The following is a 21,276-nucleotide window of genomic DNA, read 5'->3' as shown; positions in this document are numbered from 1 at the left end:
ATGACGTCAAGAGCTGGTTGTTATATAACTGTCCAAAGGTAATAAAAACCCCTGCACAAAGTCCCGATCTCAATGCCATTGAGCATTTGTGGGGTGAATTAGGTCGCCGGATGCAGGAAAGGCAGTGTACATCAATTCAACTCTTGAAAATTGCTCTGCAGGAAGAATGGAATAAAATAAGACCTGATGTTTGCAAAAAGTTAGTGGAAACTGTTGAAAAGCAAAAAGGTGGAGCAATGAAGTATTAATTTTGCGTTGTGTACAAATTTTTTCGATTTTTTATGTCGTGCCCGACTTTGAATGTGAGACTGAAAAGTGACCTTATTTAAGTTAAGCCTTCGTGTGTATTTTATAAGAGACTTTGGAATATACATATATTTTTTGTTGCTTTTAAATAAAACACTTTTTGTAAAAAAACAGAAGAAGGTAGAAAGTGTTTTCTTTCATCAAAACATAGATATTATGACTAGAAGTTTTCGTATGCATCTGCCCGACTTTGAATGTGAGTGACTGTATATTACTTCACCTTTTAAAATTTGCGGGTAAACTTTTAACGACAAAAGACTTAATTACTTTTGTAATTGTTAAGATACGAGAGAGTACATGCATACATATGTATGTATATATACGTACTATGTATATATGAGACCGCAATAAATACGCGCAATTAACATTTTAATTATCAAAATATGGCGTGCCAAACGACAGGCGCGCGTTCAAAAACCCAAATATGCATTTATACACTTACATATATAAATAAAAATGTATGAGCATCCAGGCATGCATACATACATACATACATAATAGTACATATGAATATTTGACAAAATACGCAGATGGTCCGAAATGTATTTGACCTAGGAAACCAAACACATCACTGCATTATATTTTTATGACACCAGCGATCAGCAATCATAATAGCGATTGCTATACACAAATATATAAAATATTACAGATTACATAGGTTGTTTTTTAGAGATGCACAACTTTAAATTGGCTGAGACAGCCGATTTGACAGTTTTTGCTTATTTTCCGGAGAGTTTTGTTAGGCAGTTCAACATTAATAGGCTAATTATTTCAATTTATTTTGAAAAATGTATTGATTGGCGTTGATGATTCACAAGCTCTTTTGGAAATATCGTTACATTTGTTGTCGACAAAGACATGATTTTCAAGGTTGAGTCCGACCCAACAATCAACAAACGCATCATTACTGGAGACGAGACGTGGATTTATGAATACGACAGGCAATCCAGAGATCAGGCGAGTGAATGAAGAGCTCCGATTAAATCAATACCAAAGAAAGTACTTCGATCGTCCCCACAACACTCGGTTCCAGGTAACCGGAACGACACGGATTTACTATATATCCGGCCAAGGACTGTCACATCAGCAGCATTCTCCGTATATGTATGGGGGATATGTATGCTGCTACAACAACAACAAATCACTTTTCAGTCAAAAACGAAAGTGACGCTCACGATTTTTATGGATTACAATGGCATTGTACACCACGAATTTTTACCAGAAAGTCAGACAGATTCTACGTAACAAGAACAACCCGGATTTACTATATATCCGGCCAAGGACTATTACTCCAGCAGCACTCCCCGTTCATGTATGAGGAATGTTTTTGCTGCAACAACAACACAGTTGATAAGAACTATTATTTGGGCGTTATGAGACGTTTACGTGAAGCAGTTCGCCAAAAAAAGGATTTGTGGGAAAAAAATTGTGGATTCTGCACCATGATAACGCACCGACACACAGCGCCATTTTGAGTTTTCTGAATATATTCCAGAATTCCATATATTCCATGATCACGGTGATATTTCCATTGTACAAAATAATAAGTAAGAACACTCTCCTTCTTCCTATTTTTTTGACAGGCACTGAGGTGCGAGTTTGATATGCACCTAGGTGTGTGATGGCGTGAGTTCTTGGTCTTTTTGCTTTAGCTTATTGGCTGGGTTGCTATGTAAAATAAACTGTAAACCGAGAGCATATATCCCCACAATAACCCACCGGTGTATAGAAAACACAAATAAAACTTTTCTCCCGTCTACGACTTGGCCACACTATGTATTAACACTCAAGAGCACGTCCTCACCCATGGTGAAAAGATATTTAGAGGTGTACTACCTAGCAGACCGTTATTCGGCTCTGAGCGAATTTGACAGATATGCCGGCGTCATTCGTTTTGTGTTTCCCTAAGCTAAATCTAAATTTTGTGAAACACAAAACGAATGACGTAGAATGTAAAGTTCCCCTCAAAAAATTTTTTTGCACCACACCTAACGAGCAAACCTGGTTTCCACGGCAGTCGGTTCTACGTTACCGAAACGACCCGGATTCATATCCGGCCAAGGATTGCCACTCCAGCAGCATTCCCCGTACGTAAGTATGAGGAATGTTTATGCTGCTACAACAACAACAACAACAACAAGAAAACTGGTACACTAGACAGAGCTAGTCAAAGCCACTCATCTAACACCCCTCTTCCTCTTGACCTAACCTGTCGAAACAGCTAGTTTCCTGGGTATACCGTTAGATGAGCTAGACGAAGACGACTGGTGATTACACTACACTGACAGGGCAAAGTTACTGTTACAACAACAACAACAGCAAACCTGGTATCTATCATCCTTGTTCTGACCGGGGAGACACATCCAGTCTGCGCACACTGCGCAAGAGCTCCTTCCTCATTCAATATGAATGTAGTTAATTTGTTAATAAATAATATTAATAATTTTTAAGAAATATCTAAAATTGTACGACATTTTTAGGACTTTTTAATACGATTTTCTATGAAATTTAATCATTTTTTTATGCAACCATGTTACATACTCAGGTGATCTTATAATAGCTATGAGCATTTTTAGGCGACCAGCTGAAAGTATTTTTTACTTATGGATCTGTACAATAGGTATGCTCTTAATCATATTTAAACACCCTTTGTATGCACACTTACGTTGGTGCATTTTATTGAATTTAATTTAAAGAATCGCACCAACGCTATTTAGCGCAATCATTGAAAACTGGTTTTAATATAAGATAGTTGATAAATGTGATAGTAAAATAAACTTAAAATACAAGTGCACTTATGTATGAGCCTATAAATTATGCAGAAATATAAACAAATTTAACTTATTTTTAAGATCAAAATATTTATATATAGTAGGTAATTAAAATTTAAATTCTATTACAATTTGACAACATATTTTAATGCAGCAAATTTATAATGAACCTGACTTAGTTATTCAATTTCATTTCATTATTGACAATCTATTGTACACTATACACGTGTAAAATCATTCAACACTTGTGTATGTATGCAACAGTTTATTGTTTATTTACTAAACAAACATTTTTTAATGTAGTAGTAGCATATTTAGGTATAACAACACAAGCTAAGAAACTGGAATATATGGTTGTTTATAAACAAAAAATATTTCCAAAAGCAACCACGCAACATGTTAATTAACCCTAAATATCTACATATGTGTGTGTAGATACACTTATACAAATACCACTATACGGTTATCACGTTTCGGTCAGCTGTGCAAGTCAATGTCAAAGCCACAAAATGTTACTTAAATAACAAAAATCACACTGAACAGTTTTTGAAGTAAATACATACATACGTAGTACATCGGTAGTAACGAAGTAGAGCGTATAATAATATCGGGAGTTTTTTTAAAAGCTTGAGAACTTAAAGCGATAATGCAGAACAGAAATATTTGTATTATACGGTTCATTAGACAGGGCCCTTGGTCGGAAAAAACCCGAGTCATTCCGGTAACGTAGAACCGACTGCCATGGTAATGTATTTTTTTATCATAATCTGGTAGATAATTTCATGGTATTTACTTTTTGGATATGATATCTGACATATGTCTGCCTAGGCTACTACGAGTTACATGGTCCATTCGATCAGTCCAATATTTTGACTACTTTTTTCAATAAAACCGGCCGTATGGCGTCAATGACCCGATTTACACGAGGAGACATCTGGAAGGGAGACACTGGAAATTCTCTTTTGAAGTTTCATTCGCGTTCACACGGGCAAAAATGTTTCCGCGACATTTTGACATTTAATACTTTAGCATCGTCTGGTTCGGATGTATTCTAGCACGCGCTTACATGTAAAGCAGAGAGCGTTCGACAACAGTTTCTTAAATATATGAATGAAAAATGCAAACTGGTTAAATAATAAATAATTTGTTGTTTTTTTATTGAAATATATTTATAAATTCTTATACTTGAATAAAAAAAATTAAATTAAAAATACTTCATATGTAAATAATTAACTTAAAATTAACTTGAGTAACTAGAAATGCGAGGAAAATTAGAATTCAACATAAACATGCCCCATAATATATTTTAAATTATACCTACTTTACTAGCAAAAATAATCGTGCATTACCCAAGCAGCGTTCGGATGTTTGTCATCGTTGTTATCTTCCGTTTGCTTGAAAACCAACACATAACTCAGAACCTTCTCCCACAAAAGAAGAAAACGAATGAAGCAACTATCAAAAATTGGAAAGATTGGAAATACGAATAAGAAGAGCAAAGCGTGTCGCCGAGTACGGGAGACAAAATCCCTTCTCTCTTCCCCGACCGTCCTTCGCCCTCGAACAAAATGTTTCCCTTCCAGATGTCTCCTCGTGTAAATCGGGTCAATGGTGGCTTGAACATTACAATAAATCGATTAATAAGCGCGCTGTGTGGCAAGTTGGGCCATTGTTGTTGGAACCAAATGTCGTCGATGTTTAGCTGATTAATTTATGGAAATAAATATTTAGTCAGCATGGCTCGATAGCACTCGCCATTCACCGTAACGGCAGCTCCTTTCTCATTTCGAAAGCAATAAGAACCGATGATGCCGCCTAAGCTCTATGAACTGCGAGAACAGATTTTTTTTTTGTTCAAAGTAAATTTCCACGATTCGAAATCATTGTTCGATTCATGTTGACTTGCCGAACCTTACTGAACAGAAATGTGAACACAGTTTGCCATTTTCAGCTATGAAACAATAGTTATTCATGTCGATAGATCGCACGCAGCTAAAAAAACACGCGATAGTTATGTTCCAAAACCAAAAATTAGCCACCACCATCTACCAATCAAAATCAAAAGCGTAAGTGAAAATTCTCTCCCAAGAGAATAAAGAAAAAGCAAAAAAGTTACGGAAAATTGGCCATCACTTGCAAAAACCGGTAGAAGAAGATATATCAGCTGGGTTGGCTTATAAATTCTTGAGTTGCCCAAAAAAATTACCACAGATATACTTTATATACTCAGGTTTCTCGTTGATACATTTTCCCCTTTATCGCTTCTAACTATAAACCCCCATTTGAAAACCAGCGCAAGACAGATAGCCGAACAGATGCGCACAAAATATGAAATTCCATAAAAACTTCATTTGTTTGTTTACAAAAAGTTCAATCGTATGCTTGCAGATCAAATTTTATCGTGACGGACTATTTTTGTGGGCTAGAAACTTCTCTAGCATAAAATAAGCGTTTCTCTGGTATCAAACTGTCAACTTCGCTCTCACAATCATATCACAATCATGTCAACTTCGCTCTCACAATCATAGATAACCTCTCAATTTTTGAGTAGTGGATAATTTTTCGGCGTTAACGAACGCTTAGATACTTGAAAATATTACGAATTTCTAATAAGAATTTTTGTGTTATTAAACACGGCTAATCTTTGTTTTTTTTTTTTAATATTAATATTTTTAATGTGATTTAACTTGTTTTTATTGTTACAGAATATGTGAAGTATTTGATATTGCAGAATGCGTGTTTTTCTTCAACAGGCCCTACTCAATCCAACCATGGTGGAATACTATGTTACATACAAATACTATAAATTTAGCAAATATTTATACCAAATTAACATAAAAGGTAAATTACTCAGGTGCCAACGTTGACGTAAATGTGTGCTACTTTTATGGAAATTGATGTACGACTATGTACATATATATATTTGTAAAACAAAATAAATACGCCTTTGTTTTTATTAAGAAGGTTTGTCACATTATTTAAATACACGTGCTGTATGTACTCTCGCAATGTATTGCGCCCAGAGAATCTATGTGTTTTTAATAATCAATATTAATTGACAGTGCAAGCTAGAAGGTTATCAAGTGCACAAAACTGCATTCTTATTCTAGCAAGAAAACTAGAAATCAAAGGAGGCAAATCCTCCGCTATCAGCACAGTTTACGAACGTGATGTATAAAACGTATGAAGTTACGTGACACACCTCCTTTCAGCATGCGTGCTCATCTTCTTTTTCTTTCTATACCAACACATGAACCGACTGTATGTTGTTGTTACCGTAAGTTTTGTAGTAGCGTGCAATTTACTAGTCAAAGCCGCTGTGTTATCAGCGCAGCTAGTGGTTTATATACGGCTCACTTATCACAAAGCATGTAATATTTATGGTTTTTCTTTTATGGAATTAAAAATTAATATCGCAGCTTTTTACTATATTAATGGTTTATTTCTGATACGCAATTTGCTGCGCACGTTTTGTTTTTGTTTTTCTTATACGAACTATTCTCTAAAGCAATTGAACTGGTACCCAGTGCACCTTGTGTACATACGCAATACATATTATTGGTTAATTGAGAAATAATCTATTTTGATAAATACCTCGATTCCAGGCGGCGTTTCTAATGCTTCCATAATGGCCGAATTCACCGATAAATTCTTATTGAACATTTTTCACACGTTTAATATGTAGAAAAACAAAAACAAAAAAAAACAACACTCACAGACTATGAAGCACGTTTTGTTTACAGCAGTTTTAACTTGGCCTACAGGATTTAAAAAAGGAATATAAAACTTAACGCCGCGTCGCTGGCGATTGGTTATATGCAGACAGAAAACTTGCTTTGTTTTCAGCTAATGAAATTCCACGAATGTCAAGACAAAGACAATGGGATCGCGTAGCACCGCTTTTCCAGCTATTTCCTGTTATTTGCTCTACCACGCCTTAATGTTTGTAAAACACACAAATGATTCAACATTTATTTTAATTGATTTGCTTTTGTCACGAAACACAAGTTGTTTTTATTATCAATGACTTTTCTAATTAGAATTGATAGTTTTAAGAGGAGCTAAAAAATTTTCACTCGACTAAAACAGGCAAACCAAAGAAGAAAACAAATCAGACAACATTGCAACGAGATAACGTACGTTCTCTGTCAGACGTACGGTCAGAGCAAGGCGAATTCATAGAATGTGACTTCGGTAGAACAACAACAAAATTTACATGCATTTTGTTTTTAAAAATTTGTTGCTTTAAATACAAAAATTTCAATGAAAATGTTAGCAAACAAACAAAGCGCCAACGAAGAAGCCGTGCATTTTAACATTCAAAACCACAAATCACAACAAGGCGAATTGACTACAGAAGGTGTCGTTTACCCGAAACACTTACTTTATTTCTTTCACGAGTTCGGCAAATCTGACGTCAGGCTCCTTTCCAATACAAAGCAAACACAAGGCAGAGAAATTACATGTTTGTGGAAATTCAATGAATGGCTTGGTAATATTGTGTTTTGTGAGTTTTAAATTGTGAAGGCACGAGTGAATATAAAGTCTCCTAATATAGTTTTTTGCAAATTTATATGCATGATCCCGCGGCGAGAATGAGCGCGTGTGCATGTAAAATTTCTTGTGTTTGGTAGTTCCTATTGATTTCGCCTTCCGATTGTTTGTTTATTCATGGAGCCTAACGACACATGGACGGAAGGCGCAGCCTTGTACTCTATCATCACTGATTTACATATATTTTGTTTATAAAATTTGTTGGTTTGTATATCAAAATTTCAATGAAAGTGTAAACAAACGAACAAAGCAACAACACAGATGAAGAGTGCTTTCCCATTACAAGCTCCAAATTTCAACACGATGTAGAGAATACAAAAGGTGGCGCCTTCCGCAAATCGCTGATTTGCGTATGGTGAATTTGACAATTGAGTGACCCCATAAAAGCAACCAAATGACTTTAAGATTTAGGAATAGTAAATTAAGCAAACTGATAAAAATAAAGTTCTAAGTGCTCAATTGTGAAAGCACGTATTATAAAAATACCTCCAAATGAAGTTTCTTTTGTGTTTTTTTGTCGATTATGCTGTGACAAGAAAGTGTGATTGTGTATAATTCTTGTGTTTGACAATTTGTATTGCTTTCGTCACAAACAAGTAATTTCCCTTCCTTTCGTTTGTATATTCGCAGCGATGAAATCGCAGTGAATGCGGAAGGCGAAATCTTGTAATCTATCGTTCTTGGGAAAAAGTCAAACTGCTAGGTGTGAATACCGCTATAATATATTGAAGTAAATACAAAAAAATTAAAGAAACTAAATAGTTGGCAACATTTTTTTTTAATTTATCCTGAAATAGTATGCTAAATACTAAAAATTTTATAATAATTTTCATAATTTTTCATTGTATATATCAACTATCAAGTGCAACTCTGTGTGTCGTCATCTGTGATCCAAAAAGATTACTCATGCGATTTTTTCGAATACTGTAAAAAGGAGTAGTCAAACATTTTCAGCTGCTGCGAGGACTAAACACTTATATATACAACTAATTTTTAGTGAACATATTTATAAAGAAAAATCGTGAAATCTATATTACAGTGCGGAAATCCAGTTTTTAAACGTGTATAAATTATTATAAAAAAGTTTTGTGTATACTCCTCAAAATAATTGGTTACTAAAAGGAATATCGCCATAGCGCTCCGAGTGTAGGCTCAGCGTAGTATCGGTAGTGCATTGGCAGAGATTAAAAGTGTTACTGCTGAAAAGTTCACGCGCAATAAAAGTCGTCCTTAGATATAAAAAACTCGGACAAGGCGGATTTTGCTGTAGGCGCAACGGTCGCATAGTAGCAAGCGAACATCTCAAACCGAAAATATTTCCTTTTTTTATTTTTTATTTGGTATACAACTTTCAATTGATTCGTGTGTGGGGAATATTCTATCAAGTTTAAAACTACATGCCCGGTTTTCACATCAATGAAATGGGCGAAATGGTGCTGGATGCCATCGATGACATCGCCGTTGTTGATGTTTACGATTTAGCATCGGATATTGGCAAGGAGTATGAAAGAATTATTGATCGTTACGGACCCGATGCAGTTACGGGAATCATGCCGAAGATCATCAATACGCTGGAGCTGCTTGAGGCACTGGCAACCAAGAATGAGAGGGAAAATGCTACTATACAGGAATTGCGAGAAAAAATTGCACAACTTGAAAGTGAAAAATCAGAAAAGGCCGAATATCGCAGGCGATTTGAAAGGGTAAACAATGGTGGAACAATTTGAATAAACATATTTATATAATTTATTTTATGCTTACAGGAAATGGAAGTGCTTGAAGAACAATGGCGTACTGAAACCAATGAATTGGTTGAAGTGGTACAGACTCTGCAAGATGAAAATAAGCGGCTCGTCAAGCAGACGCAAGATTTGCAATCCTCTTCGGCTCAGTCATCGGGCCTAGGTGCCAGTTTAACCGAAAGTATTATTAGTATAACGAATAATGAACTGAATAGTGCGCTCACGGATACTCAAGTACTGCAACGTTTAAAGGAACAAATTTATAAACAGCGTGACGAGTTGAAACTGAAGGAACACGAGTTGCAGGAAAAATATGGAGAAATCGAGAATGTAAGTTTGTTGTTCGAAATAAAGGGTGCAATACTAAGAGCGAGGATTTAATTTAATTTGAAGCGGTGGCAATATAGAATTACTGGCTAATCACCAAAAAATGCAAGGAAGTACAACAATTTTCAAACAATTTCCATAATTGAGGTTATAAAAATCCATATTAAAATTCGTGCACAATCACAAGAACTTCGCAACGGAACGTGTTAACACTCAATGAAGCAGCAGCTTACACATCTTTGATTGCTGCTCCTGTAGTCTCTGATCATTTTAAGAATCTCATACCTCCCTTACGGTGATCATCACAATCGGACAAGAGAAATTAGTTTTATTAATAGACAGGAAATATTTTTCAGATTTTCGAGAAAAAATCGACAATTAATTGTTAAAAAAATATCGATATTTTTGGCGAAAAAAAAAATCCTATCAGGCACGAGTTTTTTGTGTTTTTTTTCAAAAGCAGTATACATTTTATTGAAATCTAGTAGAGCGGTGATCACCAGTTCAAAAAACATAGTTTTAAGAAAAACTCATTTAAAGTTTTTGTTTGTTTTTGCCCGAGCGCCCTTTGTTAATTGTTGAATAACTCGAAAATTATTTGTCGAATTCACTTCAAATTTTCACACAATATTTTTAAGAATTCTGAAATTCTGAATTTTTTGAAAATTCTGACTACCCCTAACCCCTTACCATAACGCGCCTGAAGATAAGTTTTGTTATGGACTACACAGATATGTGTGCATTGCAAAATGGGAATTTTACTATCTTTCTCTAAGTTAGAATAAGACAATGACTTAAGTAGAAATTTATATTTCATATAATTGGCTTTGCTTGTATATATATTTAGGTCTCAACGCCAGTCGCACACTGTTGAAAGAAATACCTTAACATGAATATGGTTCGTTGCTAACTCGTAACTAAAAACTTTAATCAATTAAAGCAAATTTACATTTTTCGCCCGCTCAATTCCTTCACATTTTTGTGTTTCCACAACTTTTCAAACTTTGCTAAAAATTAATTAGTCACCGCTGCTATGCCACAGCGCAGTTTGGCGACTTTTCCCATTATTCAGGTCATCATAAAGTGTATTTAACGCTCGTTAACTTTTGCTAATTTAATCAACTTGTTGCCAATTATATGCAGCTGCCAGTGCAGCAGCATCAACGAAGTCTTAACTTGAAAAAGTTTTTCCGCACCATAATTGGATTCTTAAATGTGTGGGCATTTGTTTTTTTTTTCTTATTTGTTTGTATATCCTGGCATTTTATGACTCTTTTTTACATACCCTGTACTCCCACTACCTTGGCAATTTATTATATTTATTTGGTATTCTTGCTGCTTGCTTTGATTTCTTTACAGCTACACATACAGATAGATCGGTTAAAGTCGTCCGGGCGAGATGCGCATCGTCGGCGCAAAATGTTGCAGTCTCAGGTGAAGACGCTGTGTGAGGAGCGCGCCGATTTTCTCGCCCAACTGCAGGACCAATACCGCGACATTAATCAATTACGCAAGCAACTTGGGCTGGCCGAAAAGGAGAATGAGGATTTGGTAAAGTCATGCAGCGAGGATCCGAACGATCCGAATCGTCCGCGGTACACAACTCTACAGTTGAAGGAGTTAATTTGTGAGCGCGACGAATTAATCAGTACAGTTGACAATTTAACCGAAGAGTTGAAGGCACTCAAACCCAACAATGCTAAAGTGACAGCAGCGTGTGGGGGAGGCAACAACAATGGTGCCGGTGGTGGTGGTGGTGATTCAAGTTCGTATGATTATGATGACGAAGATGATGAGGTTGATGATGAATCACAGGAAGCGCATGAGGCGGAGTGCGGCACGTGAGTAACAATCAGATAATAGTTTGTAGGGTGACGAGGCGTTTAGTTTACTTTGCTGTGTGGGTTGAGTAGGCTACGCTTTAGTGGTGGCGAGAGTAGCTACCCGTATTGTGCCTTACAATGCTAGTGCGAATTAAAGCTCTTTTCTTTATATTTCTTTAAGTTTCTTTACATTTGTTTAAATTTTTTTCATTGTTGTTTTGAATTTTGCTTTTTAAAAAGTTTTTTTTTGGCCTTATATTATATGTGCTCAGCCATTTATCGTGTAACTTTTGTTCGTTTACCTTTTGCAGGCCACCTGACCATGATGCACCCGTACAAGGGCCTTTACCTTACGAGCCAGACGATGCTCCTTGGAAGAAGAGCAGTGAATCGGGCATACGCAAATTGTGAGTAACTGTTGTATAAAGAAAAGTGGTTTGGCTTTAATAGATGCCAAGTTAAATGCAAGCAAAGGCATGTATAAGTACAGTATATTGAGGCAAAGCGATGTTCCTGCATGTTTTTGTATGCCGCACCGATCTGAGCTGATGCATTGAACATAAATAGCTGCACAAAAAAACTGATAGCCGTCTATTTAAACAAAGCACTTTGCGGACTAACTGCGGCTTCTGTACAATTTCGGATAACGCTTCCTTCGTTATTGCATGACTAGTTGCCGTAGACATTTTGGCGAAAGAAATGCAGAGAGTATAAAGCTATCAGAACACGCCGGTAGAGCAAGGCGTAAAGAGATCAGCATTGACTGGGTTGCTGTTGGTTTGGTCAGCGAAGTTAAACATTTTGTCTATGTCCTGGATGCTAAGCTTAGTTGGAAGAGGCATGCTGATGCCACCTTGTCCAAAGCTACAAAGGCTCTCATGATCTGCAAACGTCTAGCAGGAAAATCCTGGAGTTGTAGCTCAAGAATCCTGAGATAGTTATACAGGGTTTGATTGAAAAGTAATGAGCCTTATTTTTTTAAGCAGTTTTATTAAACCTTTTGGCTTATACAATTAATATTCTTCAAAATAGGACCCTTGAGCGTCAATACACCGCTGGTAGCGGTCCTTCACTGCAGGAAACATTTTGTAAACTCATCCGCCGGAATCGCGTTCAATTTGGCTGTCACAGCTTTTTGGATCGCCTCGATGGAGTCGAAACGCCTCCCCTTCAGCTTTCGTTTCAGGCGCGGGTGTAAGAAAAAGTCCGGAGGGGGCAGGCTGGGCTGTAGGGAGAGTGGGAAAGCACCGGAACCCCTATCTTGGTCAATGCAGAGGTGCAGAGGAAGGCGGTGTGCGCCGGCGCATTGTCGTGATGGAGGGCGCAATTGTTGACGAGGTCGGGCCGCTCCCGGGCGACGCGGTTTTTCAGCCGAAGGAGCACTTCTTTGTAAAATGCCGGATGTACAAACTCCTTGTGGACCATGCCTCGAGAGTCGAAAAAGATGATCGCTGCATTTTCGTCACTGCAAAATCCTAACACACTTTTAAAACAGCTTTCACGCGCGGAGTGATGTTGACTGCCCCGCTGTTGCTAGCGAACTGGGACCGGTTTCTAGTGGAAGGGAAAGGTCCAACGGTCCCCACCAGCCGATTCAGTTGCTCGCTTGGCAGATGCTCCGCGCGGGAAGGCTCATTACTTTTCAATAAAATCCTGTACATCATGATAATAAGACCAATGTTGGCATATGGAGCGGTCGCTTGTGCGCTGAGAGTCACTACAGTCATCACTTAAGTCACCAATTTCGAAAAGAAGTTCAGAATTGAACCGAACGATAAGTTAAACAGGAGTAGACCTGCATTTGAAAAGAAACTACAGGAGTGTACCCTTTACGGAGATGTACGCCATCTGTATATGTACAAAGATAAACTTAGAGAGAAATTAGGGAATTGTCATTCTGAGCGACAGTCAGGCGGCACTCACGGCCCTATCGTCCTGTGAGATCAAGCCTTCACTGGTCCTTGAGTGTATCGAGAAACTTAATCTGTTAGGAACGCACAACCGCATCCGGCTAATTTGAGTGTCTGAACACACAGGTATCACTGAGATCGAAATAGCGGGGTGCATTGGCGAGAGAGGCTATGGGACAACACACCATCAAGGAGAAGTTTATGAGTGCTGAGCTAGGACTAAACTAGGTTTGCTGGCACCAAACTATGGGACTAAGCTAGGTGAAATCCTTACTGGGAGGGTACAACCAGGTCACTGCAGACTGCGTAGTCATCTGCACATGATCGGGATATGGTCCACTGACTCTAGCTGTTTTTGCCACCAAACCCAGGAGACTCCAATGCACCTTCTTCTTGAATGCAGTGCTTTGACGTAGTGAAGGTTGAGAAATCGCGGCCATTTTCAGCCAGAAGAAAGGCACATATGCTCAGTCCACCCAAGCTCTATCTGAAGTTTAATAAGGGAACTAGGAAATAGCTTTCACCTAACCCGATTTCTTCAAAGCACAAGGTATTTCGAAAATACCTCCATAGATTCGGCCATGATAGTTCCCCAAACTGCACAATCTGCACGGAGAGGGAAGAAGACGTTGATCACGTCTTGTTCTAATGCCCACGCTATGCTCCCGAAACATGTAACATATTAAACGGAGAAAATATTACACATTTTATGCTGAAATTGGGTGACAACTGGAAGCGAATTTACGATGAGTTAAGACGCGTGGAGCTTTGTAGACGTAATAACTAGCAGCTTATGAGCTAACCACTTCCGTGAGGTAATACCTTTTCGGCATTTCCGCGTGGAGAGTGGTAGATTGTGAAGAGGTGTTTCGTACGTAGGTGTAGCTGTGAGCAAAAACCGTGTTTGGGTGTTTGGTTGAGCTCTTCCTCTTATTTGTGGTGTTCTTTTTGAAGTTTTCCACAAATGGAGGAACCTAGAGTTTTACGCCGACCTTGAACGGCAGACTTTTTTATGATGAGTTTTTTTCATGGCAGAAATGCACTCGGCTTGTTGTCATTGTGTGCCAAGGAGTGATCGCTTTTAGAAAACTCTGTTTTCTATCAATTGGTGTTTCGAACCTGTGCTCTTCCGAATGGTAGTCATGCACCAACCGTCATAAAATTAAATTTTAATTCATATGTGTGTTTTAAATTCAAATCACTAATAATATTTTTATTAAACAATGAATTTCTTTCCAGCTTCCGCCGCCTGTTTTCCGACACCTCGGATACTTCCAAACGTTCCTTGGCTACGCTATCGAAAATGGCGCTCTCCGCCACACCTGGCAATGGAGATGTTAAGTAAATTGCTATGCAAATGTTTTGTAGGAGTGCTGCAACTGTTGTTTTTGTAAAAGAGTGAGTTGGCGCAAATTGAGAGAAAAAATTGTGGAAGTGAAAAACATTCCTTTGCAGCAAAATAAACATTGTAAAAAGAAGAGTATAAAATATGTGAATGCGTTAATATTAACACAAAAAGGGCGATAAATGAACATTTTTTTTATTCTATGCTTATGTTTTGAAAATTTGTGATGTTCTGAGAGATTGTGATGTTCTGAGAGATTGTAATGGCATTCGTAAAAGTTTTGATGGCTGTTGAGAAATATTTTAATGTGTAAAATGGCTCGTGAGTTAAGTAAAAACTTGGAGTACAAGAAAAATGTGGTTAACGATTGGAATATTGTTGCCAGCTTATGTGAAAAATGTAAAATTTGAGAAGTTTAGCGAAAGAGTGACGTCTATTGTTTAAAATTGTATTATTTAGGCTACTATAGCGCACTTTTGTGCTTAAAGGTTTAATGAAAAAGTAAAAAAAATGTGAGTAAGCAAAACAAATGTTAGTCAGCCGTGTGAAGGTTAGGCAGCCTCATAACTTAAAATTAGGTTTAATTATTATTTTTTTTTTAGAAAGTTTAAAACATTTTTAAACTACAATATTTTTTTGTTTTGCTGCAATAAGGGCATTAACACTCCTAAATGTTACGCAATTAGATATTCTATTTACATTTTGTTCATTTATCGCGCCTTAATATACATAAATTAAAGCCAAATATGTTTATAGGTGTTTTCTATTTTATATACATGCAAATATCTTTATTGTCTTATACACAATTTTGCTATTTATGCTATTAAGTCTAAGCACACATACATATATATGTACACACCTATGCATGCTAACACGTACATATGTATTATTTAATATTTCGTAATTTATTTTTTATATTATTTTGTGAGGTGCTAAACTGTTTTTTCGAATGTCTCGAACACAAAAAAAAAACCAAGTAAAATAAAAAAACCATGCAAATGTGTCGCCATTATCAAAATTTGTATGCACTAAATAATTGTAATTACACCAAAGACCGAAATTTTATTCTAAATTGCACTAATGCGTATTAAATTGGGAAAACTAACAGTAAAGCAGCCTATTCAGAAAAAAAGCGCTTTCTACATAACACGCCCGTTGTTGTTGTTGTAGTGGCATAAACATACCCCATACATATACGGGGAATGATGCTGAAGTGACAGACCTGTGCTGTGAAATGTTGCTGGGAATATGCATTTGATTTGCCGTGGAATGTTGCTGGCAACACTGATTGTCAAATGAGAAGAAATGTAAAATTTATGGGTATCGCCCGAGAAACAATTAGCAAATTTTGGTAAGAAACGTCTTTTTAAACAAATTAATACATATATACATGCATATATTGACACAAAAAATATATAAATAAGATTTACTTACACTCTTTGCGAATACTTTTCGCTGAAAAATGCCATATCTGCGGGGTATGCGAACTCAGACACTTCACTCGCAAACCCGGACAGTTTTCGCTCAACTTTAAATGACATTTGAATTTTAAATTGGTGTGAAAAAATGTTGCTGTCATTGTTGTTGTAGCGGTTTACTACAATGTTGCTGGCATTGTTGATGCTGTAGCGGCTTACTACAATCTTGCTGGCATCATGTTGCGTGGTGTTTTCACGGCATAAACTGAGCACTGCTTTGCCGTGAGATACATAGAAAATTTCACGCATATTTCACGGAAATTCAATTTGTAAGGATTTTGACAGCCATTTCACGTGAAGCGCTAGTTTAGTACTATGTTTTACTTAAAAATTTATTTTGAATTTAGACAGTTTTACTGTGATGTGCTTTATCAGAAGAGAAAAAGAAAGCAACAATTTTTCGCTCTAGGTGGCACCTATTAGCACGTCCGCCTCCACAAAAACGTTCCACGTACTTTGTATGCCAATTAACTTATAAAAGACCATTTAGCTTTAACACTGAATTGAACTAAATTGAACATAGCATAGGTGTGTTCACAAAACATATTTGATGAAAGATTTTGAAAGAAAAAAAAAAATATTAATAAATAAAAAACGCGAAATCCTTTAAATGATTAAATTTAAATCATCGTTTTCTAATTTATTGTGCTAATATAGTATTAAATAATTTTTCCCCCCATTTTACATTAATATATTTTTTAGAAATTTTTTAATACCATAATTTTTTTGTTAACAGTATTTAATTGTAATATGTAAAGGCATTCAGGATATGACCAAATTGTCTTAAAATTTTCTTTAAATTATCTGTTTGTTAGTAAAACTGTGTGTGAGTGTGTTTGACGCTCCTCTTTTCTTATGCTTGACTCGAATTTATTTTCCCTGAAATTGAGTGTGGGATTTGTTGAAACATGGAAAAATGTGCTCTCAAATTAGTGTCGTATAAGCTTAAAAAAAAAAATTAGCAAAAACAAAATTAATAGAAAAGAAAATTAAACAAAAATTTAACATAAAAGAAGTAAAAAAAAAATTAAAAAAAGTAAAAAAAAAATTTTATTTAATTTTAATTTTAATTAACAGAAAAGAAAATTAAAAAAAAGAAGTTTACATAAAAAAAGTTATATTAAAAAACAAATTAAAAAAAAATCTAATTTTATTTTAATTCAAATTAATTTAAATTGTTTAACTTTTTTTTATGATTATCTAAAAAAAAATAATAATAATTTAATAAAAAAAATTAACAGAAAAGGAAATTTAAAAAAATTCAAAATAAAAAAAGTTAAAAAAAAATTAAAAAAAAATGTTTCCCCAAAATTGGTACTTTTCTGCATTGCTAATCTGGCCTGTTTGTGCCGTGTGGTTAACTTAGGTTTAGGCTCTTATTTTACATATTCTTCTTGCACAATTTGTTCCACACGACGGGTAGTAACTTCCAAATTAAGGCTGGGTTTAATTTGAACAGGGCTATTTGATTTATTTATAGCTAAACGTTTCCTGACGATTTCCAGCACATCTGTGGCGGTAAGTTTTGGCTTTCCACCACTTGTACATCTATACTTTTCTTTCAAATGGAAGTAATGCAAATACAAATACAATACATCTATACTTTTCTTTCAAATGGAAGTAATGCAAAATCACAGTTCTGCTTTTTTTTAATTTTGAAGCAATCTCTCGCATTGTAAGGCCTCGAGAGGGCTCTTTTTCTATATGCTAATATTTTTCCCCTCTTCAAGTTCAGGGAAATTTTTTACGCGTTTTTGTTTCTAAACCAAAACAACAACATAAATATGAGAACGAGTTGAAGCGATCAAAACCACTTTTAATATAATAATTTCAACTTAATAAATTATATTTTACACTTTTAAATTAAATACAAGCGCTTTGGGTCTTATAATTATTTCGGTTGGCCCAGAAAAAGAATTTGCGCGGTACTAAAATAGAGCAATAAATGCGGAGTAGTTTTTGAGAAATGGTTTTTTTGTGTTTCTTTAAAAGCGTGTAAAGCGGAAACGAGAAAAGATTTTTTATTCTTGCTTTCAGTTATTTATTTTTGTATCCATTGTTAAAAAATAAAAAAAAAATTTTGGCCATACGAGGCTCGTTCAAAAAGTTGTCAGCCTTCAAAAAATGGTCTTCCAAAGCTTTAAAGAGCTTTGATTGCGTCTAAGTGGTGTCCTAACAGGTTTAAAAATACACTCAACAACGAATAAAAAGTTAGCTTTATTAGGGATTTTTTTGTTTTTCAAAGTTTGAGTTGTCGAATATCGTAGTTGCACAATTTTGTCTGCATTTACCCTGGAACAGACCTATTATGCAGCGCTTCCAAGTTTACGCATATTTCTGAAAAATATTTTTTTTCGAAAAGTAGAAAAGTTGCATGACTGCTTTCTGAATTAATTTGTTCTTTTTTTTAATAATTAATATACAAAAAGATAAAACAAAATATAAAAAAAAAAAATCTATTAAAACATAAAATTTAAATTTAGTACAATTTAGAATTACAACAATGCTAGCTGTTCTCATGATATCTCAAATATTTTTAGTAGAGGCATTGCTTGCAAGTGAAAACTAAATTAAAAAAAAAAAATATTGTTAATTCCAAGCAGAAAAATTGAAAGAAAAATTTTAAATACTAAAAAAATATTGAAAATGAAAATTTAATATAAAACGAAAAAGTGTTATGAGCACAGCTGGCGAAGTTTAAGCAAGAAGAACAGGAAAGAATTTATAAAATTACTTTTCAATAAAACGCAATTTATGCTTACGCAAAAAACAAAAAACTGAAGTGCTCCTAAAAACGTGCAAGCTCCGTAAAATTAATTTGTTGAAATGTCTATTAACTTTTAAGCAAATTTTTAGTCATTTTGCAATCAGCGAGTAGCTCGAACTCTACAATGGAATTTACAACATAAAACTGTAATTTTGTTGAAACAGAAAATAATACTAAATTAAGTTGAAGTAAAATTAAATTTAGCAGAAAAGTTGATGAAAATGCGTTAAAAGAAAAATATCCCTTTTTTAGCTCCATCCCGAAAGCACTTTTCGCTTCGCCAGTTGCACTTAAGCTCTGACACAAACTCACACATACAAACGCAAATTGCATATTTTATTCACAAATTATAGTGCCTCAGCAGCACGATATTAGGTACGAGTGACGTTGAGTATCTGACTAAACATGAAAATCATTTTAACTAAAAATAAATATTAACACTGATATTGAAGGCAAAATAAAAAAGTAAAAAATATTGTATTTGTAGGTTCGAAAAGGAAAATGTTTGTTATGTAGTGCAAATCTCATAAAAGCAGCAAAATTGAGTTTCAGTACAGTGACGGGCAAACAATTAGTAACACTGAAGAGCGAAGTTAGAGAATTGTTGAATATTTAATTAAAGAAAAAAGAACAATTTAAAAAACTTCAAAGTTTGCTCACGCAATTAGAGATTTTTTCGCAGCTCTATCTTTTTCTTCTATATTTTTACAATTGCACAGAAGTACGTTTTTTATAAAAAAAAAATTAAAAACGGTTTAAAGTTTACTTGTGCAAAAATTAAAAAAGCTGCAAAGCTTATTTCTGCATTAGAGCTTTTTCAAAGCTCTTTATTTTTCTTTTATATTTCTACACTAGCACAGAAGTATGTTTTCTATAAAAAAAAAATTAAAAAAAGCTCCAAACCTTACTTGCGCAATTAGAGCTTTTCTAAAATCTCTTCATTTTTCTTTTATTTTTTACTCTTGCACAGAAAGTGCATATTTTAAATAAAAAAAGCTCCAAAGTTTTTTTTATAAAAAAAGAGAAAAAGTTTTTTTTTATAAAAGAAAAAAAGCTGCAAAGCTTACTTGCCCAATTAGAACTTTTCTAAAAGCTCTATATTTTCTTTCAAAAAAATAAGTTGAGAAAATGTCACCAAAAGGCCGCTTATAAAATAAAGCTTTTTGCAGCTTTTCTCCCCCAAAGTTTATGTAAAATATATACGCGTATTTCGACTAACTGCTGCTAACTATTAAAGCATCCTAATACAACCTATATATATTGCGTAACGACAAATTTTATCAGTGAAAGCTTAAAAGCTCACCAAAATTTGTATACGATATTTCAATGTTGTTATTGTAGAAGCATAAGCCTTCTCCATATTTACATACGGGGAATGCTGCTGGAGTGACAATCCTTGGCCGGATATAAATCCGGGTCGTTTTTTTTACAGAAGCTTTAATGCTGACCCTGCGTGTTTTTGCAAAAATTTCTGTTTCTTAAGTCCTTTGAGTAGTTTCGAAAAGCTTTTGTAACATATGAAAGCTTCAGCTTTCAATTAACAAATATTTTATATATAAGTTCATAAATATTTTGCTACTTTTTGCTAATATTTTACTCTTTTGAAGATTTTTTCTCTATGCTGCATTATAAAAGCGTTGTTGTTTTTTTAGCTCTAAAAGATTTAGTTTTCTGGTTTTGGTAGTTTAAAGTGTTCTCAGAAGATCTAGAGCTGTAACCGGCCACAAGATAGGCAGCCTAAAAGTCAAATAAGTACGAAAGATTTACTACATAATTATGTCTGTGAAGTTTTTAAACATAAAACAGATAATTTTTGGGAATTTGGTTTCGAAAATTTTTGATTCCGATTATTTTATGCGCCTTTTGAAAGCGTTCAGTAATTTTATAAAGATTTATTTACAAGTATTAACTTGAATATATATATTATATATTTTTTAAAGCCCTCAAAATTTTTATAAACACTTTTAGCGCTTAAAAGTTTCAAAAGTATCCGCAGATGATCTTGCAAATTTTTGCAAACCTTTGTGCTTTGAATCGTCTCGAAGCTTTTGTGTTTAAAGTATAACAGTAGATGATTTTACACCCGATTTGTATGTTTTCAAACTAATTTTACCTCACAGGGGATTTCAATATGAGCAAGCTTATTTGTGCTTAAAACTTTGTTTAAAAATTCGTCAAGCTCTTAAAGGCTTCTTCTCTCATTGAAAAAATTGAAGAAATAATTATGTCCCATTCGCCACGTTAATTTAATTT

General features: G+C 34.9%; 2 protein-coding genes across 3 annotated transcripts in view; one reads left to right on the top strand and one right to left on the bottom strand.

The window, feature by feature from the left end:
* The window catches only part of LOC129237047 (zinc finger FYVE domain-containing protein 1-like), a 30,658-nt gene extending 23,474 nt beyond the window's left edge, over window positions 1-7,184 (bottom strand). For both annotated transcript variants that reach the window (XM_054871437.1, XM_054871440.1), the window contains exon 1: window positions 6,672-7,184. In XM_054871437.1, the coding sequence (XP_054727412.1) occupies window positions 6,672-6,740 (69 nt within the window). In that variant the 5' untranslated portion in view covers window positions 6,741-7,184. The remainder of the gene's footprint in view (window positions 1-6,671) is intronic.
* A 1,350-nt stretch (window positions 7,185-8,534) lies between these two features.
* LOC129238497 (RILP-like protein homolog) lies at window positions 8,535-16,169 on the top strand. The gene is made up of 5 exons (XM_054873532.1): window positions 8,535-9,334; window positions 9,395-9,703; window positions 11,060-11,541; window positions 11,835-11,930; window positions 14,673-16,169. Exons 1-5 carry the CDS (start codon window positions 9,029-9,031, stop codon window positions 14,776-14,778), a joined length of 1,299 nt encoding a protein of 432 aa, XP_054729507.1. The 5' UTR covers window positions 8,535-9,028; the 3' UTR covers window positions 14,779-16,169.
* Window positions 16,170-21,276: the final 5,107 nt, after the last annotated feature.

The sequence above is a fragment of the Anastrepha obliqua genome, chromosome 2 (genome assembly GCF_027943255.1).
Source record: "Anastrepha obliqua isolate idAnaObli1 chromosome 2, idAnaObli1_1.0, whole genome shotgun sequence".
Classification (NCBI taxonomy): Eukaryota; Metazoa; Arthropoda; class Insecta; order Diptera; family Tephritidae; genus Anastrepha; species Anastrepha obliqua.
Note: the sequence above shows the minus strand (reverse complement) of the source record. Positions and strands in the feature narration are given on the sequence as shown.